The sequence below is a fragment of the Elephantulus edwardii genome, unplaced genomic scaffold, assembly GCF_000299155.1.
Source record: "Elephantulus edwardii isolate Elephantulus edwardi_28Jun2011 unplaced genomic scaffold, EleEdw1.0 scaffold00178, whole genome shotgun sequence".
In the NCBI taxonomy this organism is placed as follows: Eukaryota; Metazoa; Chordata; class Mammalia; order Macroscelidea; family Macroscelididae; genus Elephantulus; species Elephantulus edwardii.
In genome coordinates this window covers 5,726,166-5,735,148 of record NW_006399928.1, presented here as the reverse complement: position 1 = coordinate 5,735,148, position 8,983 = coordinate 5,726,166, and the positions used below count along the sequence as shown (strand labels likewise).

The window sequence follows — 8,983 nt, the reverse complement described above, 5'->3', positions numbered from 1 at the left end:
GACTCAAAATGCCCCATGCCAGTCCATCTCATCTCTCCAATGCCTAATATGTCAATATTTATGCGTTCCATTTCTTTCTTAACAATTTCTAATTTTCCTGCATTCATGGCTTTCACATTCCATGTTCCAATCACTAGGGTCTGCTTTCAACTGTTCCTCCTCCTTTGTATTTCCATACTTGATAGTTCTGCCTAGGTTGCCTTCACAATAGAACAAAAAAAACGTAGACCAAATTTATAGCATTTTTCAACATCACTTGAAAAAGTTGTCCAATATTGAAGATTTAGTTTCTTTAGACTACTCTTTAGTTTGTAGTCTAAAGAAACTAAATCTTCAATATTGGACAACTTTTTCATTTGATGTTGAAAAATGCTATAAATTTGTCTATATTTTTTTGTTCTTTCGTGTGGTTTTTTGTTTCGTTTTTGTTTTGTTGGGGTTTTTTTCCCCTTTTTCCCAAAGTTCAGAGCTGGCGGGGTGGTCGCGAGGTGGGTCGGGGGGAGCAATACGATACTTGAAGATGGGGGTTGTGTGTCAGAGCTGCAGGGGTGTGAAGCTATCAGTTTTTCTTTCTCCTTATTTACAGGTTCAAGAGTATAGAGAGGCTCTTGAAGCAGTCCTTATCAAGGGAAAAAATGGAATTCCACTTCTCCCAGAACTGTACAGTGTTCCTCCAGATAAGGTGAGTTGGTAATGCTGTTATATGGAGCTAAGAGAAGAAGAACAATATTTTTGAAGGACTGACTGTCTTGTTTGGGTCAAATAATTTTTCAATTTCAATTTCTTTAAAAATTTGTCTTTAGTAATTGTATAACAAAAGCATAATTTTGCTAAATTGAAAAAACTTTAAACAGATTTAATTATGATAATATTGCAAAGCCAAGCAAAGACAAGGACAGTCTGAGGTTGCAAATGCTATTTCTATCAGCAGGCAGAACTAGAGTGATACTCAATATTAGTTCGCAGAATTTGAGATTGCTGCTTTGAGGCTTGCATTTGAGATAGTTTTAGTAGATAAAGTCTGTTGTTGTTGTTGTTATGTGCCATCGAGTCACTTGCAACTCATAGCGACGCTCTGTGCAAGACTTCTAAACCCTGCTCTATCCTGTGCCAACCTCACCATCTCGACACACTTACTCTCACCACCCCAATAGCAGAATAGATCCATCTCATCGAGGGTCTTCCTCTCCTGCGCTATCCCTCCCCTCTACCAAACATGATGTGCCTCTCCAAGGACCAGTCCCTCCTTACAAAATGCCCAAAATATGTCAAATGAAGCTTCAGAATCCTTGACTCCAAGGAGCAGCCCAGCTTCACCCGCTCCAGGACAAACCCTATTTGTTTTCCTAGCAGTCCATGGTATATTCAAAACTCTTCTCCAGCACCACAGCTCAAATGTATCAGTTCTCTTTCTATCATCCCTAGTCGCTGTCCAACTCTCCAATGTATAGGACGCAATTGAGAAGACTATAGCCCGGATCAGGCGCACCTTAGTCTCCAGCCTGGCCTTGTTGCTCTTCAGTACTCTGGAGAGGTCCCTGAAAGCTGACTTTCCCGTTGCCATACGTCTTTTCATTTCCTGGCTGCTGGCGCCAAGAGAGTTGACTGTGGAGACAAGCAAACTAAAGCTGTAAACAATCTCAATCTGTTCACCATCCATCCTGATGCTGCCAATTGTTCCAGTGGTGAAAATTTTTGTTTTCTTGCTGTTGAACTTCAATCTGTATTGAAGGCTGCATTCCTTGACCCTCTGAAGCAGGCTCTTCAGGTTCTCCTCAGTTTCAGCAAGCAGGGTTGTGTCATCTGCATAACTCAGGTTGTTGCTGACTCTTCCACCAATCCTGATGCCACATTCTTCCTCGTACAGTTCAACATACCATATGATCTGTTCTGCATACAAGATTCTGATGAAAATTATCCAAAAACAACTGGAGAATATGTCAACAGAGAACTGCCAGATGGGCAGGCTGGAGTTCAAAGAGGTCATGGTACTAGGGATATTAAAGTTATGTTAGATGGATCTTGGCAGAAAGCAGAGAATACCAGAGGAATGTCTATCTGTACAGCATTGACTATGCAAAGGCTTTTGACTGTGTCGATCACAACAAGCTGTGGCTGACTCTGAGAAGAACGGGAATCTCAGAACATCTGATTGTGCTTATGCAAAACCTATACTTGGAGCAAGATGCAGTCGTCAGAACAGAGCAATGTTTGAACTACTACATGGTTCAAAATCAGGAAGGGGATCTGCCAGGGATGTATTTTGTCTACATACATTTTCAATCTGTATGAAGAACAGATGAAGTTTGTTGTTGTTGTTGTTGTTGTTATGTGCCGTCAAGTAGCTTGAGACTCATAGCAACCGTATGTACAACAGCCCTAAACTCTGCTCTGTCCTGTGCCAATCACACTGTCTCCGATACACCCATCCCGATTACCCCAGTCACTGAATCAATCCACCTCATAGAGGGCCTTCCCCTCCTGCACCGTCCCTCCACCCTCCCAAGCGTGATACCCTTTCCAAGGACCGGTCCCTCCTTACAACATGTCCAAAGTATGTTAGATGGAGCCTCAGAATCCTTGCCTCCAAGGAGCCGCCCGGTTTAACCCTTTCCAGGATGAATCTGTTTGTTTTCCTAGCAGTCCAAGATAAAGTTTAGGAAATTAAATATATACTGTACTTCTCAAAAACGTTAGTTAAGAATACCATCGTTCTTCTTAACAATTGGGAAAGAGCAGTATAGAAGTTTGATTAAGCTTCTAGCAGCATCAGTAGCATTACCTAAGAGTATGTTAAAATGCAGATTGCAGTTTCCATCTATTGAATCAGATTCTACCTTTTAAGAAGATCTTCAGGTGATTTGTATGCACACATTGAGAAAGGCTGTGACTTTTTGTTGCATTGGCTATAAAATTACTATTATATAGACTAGGAATCAGAATGCAGATTCTTCAGCCTTTTTATTTTATAGTATCTTAAATCTTCTATTATGCTAGCATTACTCTATTCTCTTAGGTTGATGAAGAATATCAGAATCCTCATAGTGTGGATCGAATTCCCATGGGCAAGTTGCCTCACATGTGGGGTCAGTCTCTATACATCTTAGGAAACTTGATGGCAGAGGTAAAGTGAAACTTTAAAGTTCTCCCACTTTTTTAAGTGCTTTGTTCACCAAATGATTTTATTCGTAGCACATTAAATCTAAAGGATATGTCTTTTGCTTTTGCACTTGACCTTATAAAGGCTCCTCTAAAAGCTCTAAAGCATGACTAACCTTTCAGAAAATTCTTTGTTCCTTGCAACTATGTTCTTTTTGCATCTCAGAGCTTCCTACTTTGTAACATTGGGATCCCTCACTACCTTGCCTGATGATGGAGCCCAACTCTTTCATCTGTTTATGTGTTAGCACTTGAAGGTGTTTTGTTTGTTGTTTTTTTTAATTGTTTTATTGGTTGGTTTTGTTTTTAGTTTTGCTAAGGCTTTAGCTTCTTGATTAGCATTAGTTAACATGAATATTAATGTCTTTCAAAACTGGACACATAATTTGTTTAAAATAACCAACCAGTGACATTCTCATTCAATTAGAATAGATTAAATATCATGAACGAAGGATAAGTGACTTGTCATCTTGAAGGAAACATGAGAGAGTTCATAGTACTTCATAAATGACTGAAAATCAAGTTATGGAAATATAAATTGATGAGAAAAAATAGACTAATAACTTACACAGAGCTCTGGTGAAATAGTCCTTAGTGAATTATGCAAAGACTATACTTCTCTAGTTGTTTGACTCCACCAACAATTTTGTGGGAGAAAGATAGATAGGTAGTCACCTCTCATGCAATTTACAGCTTCAGAAATCTGATGAAGAGTCAGTAATGAGTCTGAATAGACTCAATAACAATGTATGAGAGAGTGAGACTTATAAGGAGCTCCTGTGGTATATAGTACCTTGCATCTTGCAATGCTAACCAAAAGATCTCATATATAAAAGTGGCTCCAAGGGAGAAATATTGACAATCTCCTCCTATTTATATTTATAACCTTGAAAACATGATGGAGGGCTGCTATGAGTCAAAATTGACTAAAGAGTGATGAGTTTTGTGAGTTTGAATGACATACCATTATAATAGACTTTGTACTCTGTTGTCTAAACAGTAATCTTATCTGGAGTTGATTTCTGAAAATTGAACAAATCCTTTTAGTGAACATAGGTATGTTGTTTTTTGTTTTATACCACAGAGTAGAATCCTACCCATAGTTGACCCTACAGTGGATTTTGAGACACACGGGAGGAGATTGCCCATCATTCTCCCACTGAGCAGCTGGTGGCCTCAAACCACGTACCTTAGGGATTGCAGCTCACCTTCTTGCCACTAGGCTACCAGAGCACCTTGAAACCAACATTTCTGAATATGCATACATATTACACGTTGGTGTGTATTTCGCGGTTTTTGTAATTTATATACCTATTTTCAGAAAAAAAGATGTGTTGCAATTCCTAAAAAATCAGCATCAGATAAGATTACCATTTTTGTACAATGAAGGTATTTATTCCCTTAACATACACGATTCTTATTGTGATGTAGAATTATGAACACTGGGATGTGGTTTCTCCTCAAACAGTACATTTTTTTATGTCTTTTTATGATCTTTCTTTTAGGGATTTTTAGCTCCTGGAGAAATTGATCCCTTGAATCGTAGATTTTCTACTGTACCAAAGCCAGATGTTGTGGTTCAAGGTGTGTATTTTATAGAAGAAACTTTATAATAAATGTCTGGAGTTAGAGACAGACATCTGTGGGCCAGGGGATTTACATTTTGTATTGAATTTTGTAAGGCTTCAAAAAGTGTATCATAAAATTGGTTTGGTTTCATGTCTAAATTGCTAATATCTATTAGACACATGGCATTAAGTTTTGTCAAAAGCGAACTTGGGGGAGGATAGGAAAATGTGCAACAATGAATGAATTGAAATCCAAGTTTTCTGTAAATTTTCATTAAAATATCAATTTAAAAAGATTTGGAAAAGAATTTGTCAAAACCTATAAGACTGTGCAGCACAAAGAGTAAATCTTAATGTAAACTATGAGTTTTGTTAATAAAAACATACCAATATTACCAAACAAATTTTAACAAATATGATGAAGAATGCAGGATATTAATGGGGGAAACATCATGTGTGTAGAGGAAGTAAATGTTAGTTCTCCCCAGTATTAGCATAATTTTCCTTAAAACTAAAGCTAGGAATGGGTGATGAAATATTATGAGTATTGTAATGTCTATGGTATATTCAGTACTCTTCTCCAGTTCCACAGTTCAAAGACATCAATTCTCTTCCATCATCCCTAGTCATTGTCCAGCTTTCTAATGCATAGCAAGTAATTGTGAAGACCATGGCCTGGACCAGGCACACTTTGGCTTCCAGACTGATATTGTTGCTCTTCAGTACTCTAGAGAGGTCTCTGACAGCAGACTTTCCCAATGCAATTTGTCTTTTGATTTCCTGGCTGCTGGTACCAAGAGTGTTGATTTTGGAGCCAAGCAAAATGAAAGTGTAAACACTCTCAATCTCTTCACCATCTATCATGATGCTGCCAATCGGCCCAGGGGTGAGTATCTGTTTTCCTGATGTAGAGCTTCAATCCATATTGAAGGCTGCAGTCCTTATCATTCTGCAGTAAGCACTTCCGGTCATCCGCAGTTTCAGAAAGCAATGTTGTGTCATCTGCATAATGTAGATTGTTGAAGAGTCTTCCTCCAATCCTGATGCCACACTCCTCCTCAGAGATGATCTGTTCTGCGTTTAGATTGAAAAGGTATGGAGATAGAACGCATCCTTGGCATACACCCTTCCCAATTTTGAACCATGCAGTGTTTCCTTGCTTGGTTCTGATGACTGCCTCCTGGTCCAAGCATAGGTTTTGCATAAGCACAGTCAAGTGCTCTGGGATTCCCATCGCTTCAATTAATACTTCTTTGGAAGTGCTCCAAAACATAGTTTGTTTTCTTCACAATCAAGTGACATTTTAGGGGCCGAACTCACTCAGTGTTTCTTAAGCTGAAGGAGTTGAAAAACAAATTCAAGATCCGATTATATCTTAGATACCTCGAATTTCAAAAACTCCCAATATCTCACTCCATGGTCATGCTGTTGTTGTTATGTGCTGTTGAGTTGACTGAGACTCATAGTGACCCATAAATAAGAGATCTGAGCCTGGCACCATCCTGTGCCATGCTCACTGTCTTCAATATACTATAGTCATCATGTTAATCATTTTTTTGAGAGTCTTCCACTACTAGACTTACCCTCTGCCTTTCCAAGCATAATATACTTCTCCAACGATTGACCTCTCCCAACAACATGCCCAAAGTATGTGAGACAAATCTTCACCATTGTTGCTTCTAAGGAGCACTTTGATTGCACTTGTCGAAGACATACTTGTTTGTGCTATTGACAGTCCATGGGATATTCAGTACTCTTTTCCAATATCACAGGTCAAAGGCGTTGAGTCTTCTCCTGTCATGTTTAGTCATTGTTCAGATTTCAGATACATAGCAAATAATCTAAAAGATACTTGGATGCTGCAGGCAGGCTGATGAGGGCAGTAGGACTGATTGTAAGTGGTTGCAAATTGAGAACCCATCAGGTTTACATTTTAAAAATGTCCAAGCCAAGTCAGAGGTGTGTAGGAATGGGAGTGGAGTTCTGAGACTTCAGGCAGGCTGAGGGCAGGACTGGCCTGTGTCAGAAGTGGTCATACACCTTGCACTGGTCAGGTTAATCTGTTAAAAATGTCCGAGCAGAGCCAGAGGAAATGGGGAGAATCCTAGAGTACAGGCAGGCTCCAAATTTATTTATATAATTAGTGTTTCATTAAAGTCACATGTAATTTTGCAAATGTATACAAGTTCAGACATAAAACTTACTATTTTGGTGATTTCAACAATCTAAATATTGTGGTGAGTAAAGTTTGTTTTATGCTTTTAAAATAGAAAAGAAAAATTGAGTGAAAGATACCTTAAGTATAACATAAACTAACAAGAAAAAAAGTTCTCTTATTGATTAATAATCATTTTCTTTGTTATTACTGTAAATAGAAACTTTGCCCTTTATTTTCTGGTTACTTTATGTTTCTGGGTGTATATAATGAGAATTTGAAATTACAGTTATCCAGATTTTAAACAGAAACAGCAGCAACCAGGGTTATATATTCATGAAACTCTCAACCTCACTGCCATCAAGTTGGAAATGACTTATAGCTGACCCTGCAGTGAGTTTTAATATACTAAATTGTAGAAAAGAATGCACATCTCCACCTCCCTATGCCCACAGAACTTCTGGTGGAGTGAAATGGTCCTCTTTTGGATTGGTAGAACAATTCCCTACCCACTAACAAAACATCAAGCAAGAAACCACTGAGTCCAGTTTGACTCATGGCAATCCATGTTTGTCAGACTAGAACTGCACTCCATCACACTTCCAAGGTCATGGCTTTCCAGTAGTAGAATGACAAGTCTTCCTTCCAAAGCATCTCTGAGTGAATTAGATTAACCAACCTTTGGGTTAATAGCCAACAGTATTAACTATTTGTGCTATGGGGGACTAATGGAAAGGAAATCCTCAAATAGATTTCCAGAAATGTTAAGATGAACGAATAAACTTTAAAATCTGGGGGGAAAAAACCCCACCTGGCCTGACAATGTGAATGGATTAAGAAAAAAGAGAGAATCAGAATGGATTTTTTAAAAGCTCATTAGTGTGTTGCCTACACTAGACACATAGAAATGAGGAAAAAGATGGACTAAAAATCAAATGGTTGGGGGGAAAAATATACCAAGCAAATTACACCCACAAGAAAGAAGGAGTGGCAACACTAATCTTGATAAAATTGACTGCAAGAAGAAAACCACCATAAAAGATAAGAATTATCTATCAGGAATTATCAATATAATGATTAAAGTCACAATTGATCAAGAAGAGGTAACATTGTTCAGCATCTACACACAAAATGATAGACCTTCAAAATACATAAAACAACAGTAAACAGACTTGAAGAAAGAAATAGACAGCACCACAATAGCGATAGGAAATTTTCACACACCACTCTCACCAAAAGATAGAGCAATTTGAAAGAAAAGTGACAAAGATGCAGAGGATCTAAACTATGCACATACCTCGCTTCTTGGCCTTTTGTCTAAGATCGAGTGTAAACTATACACACAGCCAACCCAATTTGGTGGATGTATTCAGTGTACTGCATCCTACTAAAAGTTAATTTACTTTCTTCTCAAATGCACATGGTACATTCCCCAGAATTGATAATATATTAGAACACAAAGCAAGCCTCAACAAAATAAAAAACATTGAAATAATACAAAGTAGCTTCTCAGATCACAATGCATAAAACTAGCAATTAAAATGAAGAGAGTAAAGTTTAACAAAGCCATCAACAGGGAAGCTAAACAGCTTACATGATTATGTTTTATAAAAGAAATAAAAAGGGACATAAAGTTCCTGGAAACAAATGATAATTAAAATGCAACACAGCAAAATCTCTAGGATACAGCTAAGGTAATCCTCAGGGGATAGTTCATATCAGTAGGAAAACATATTAAAAAGGAAGAAAAAAACTAAAATCAATGCCCTAACTCAACATGTCTATTAATTAGAAAAAGAACAGCAATATTATTCCACAGCATCAAGAAGAAAGGAAATGATGAGAACTAGAGCTGAAATCAATGAGATAGAAAACAGAAGAACAATTAGAACCATCAACAAGGCTAGGAATTGGTTCTTCAAAAGGATCAATAAAATTTACAAACCATTGGCAAACTTAACAAAAATAAAGAAGACACAAATAATTGAAAAATACGAAATGATAGAGGTATCATTACAAGAGAAACAAGATAAAATTAAGTTAATAATATAAGAATATCCCTGATTTCAAATCCTACTACACTGCCGTAGTGGTAAAGACA

The 8,983-nt window shown here is 37.7% G+C and overlaps 1 protein-coding gene across 4 annotated transcripts in view; it reads left to right on the top strand.

Moving 5' to 3' along the window:
* PHKA1 (phosphorylase kinase, alpha 1 (muscle)) overlaps positions 1-8,983 on the top strand; it is a 742,463-nt gene that overhangs the window by 401,067 nt on the left and 332,413 nt on the right. For all 4 annotated transcript variants that reach the window (XM_006895993.1, XM_006895991.1, XM_006895992.1 and 1 more), the window contains 3 exons: positions 587-682; positions 3,017-3,124; positions 4,665-4,743. In XM_006895993.1, coding sequence (XP_006896055.1) covers positions 587-682; positions 3,017-3,124; positions 4,665-4,743 — 283 coding nt within the window. The remainder of the gene's footprint in view (positions 1-586; positions 683-3,016; positions 3,125-4,664; positions 4,744-8,983) is intronic.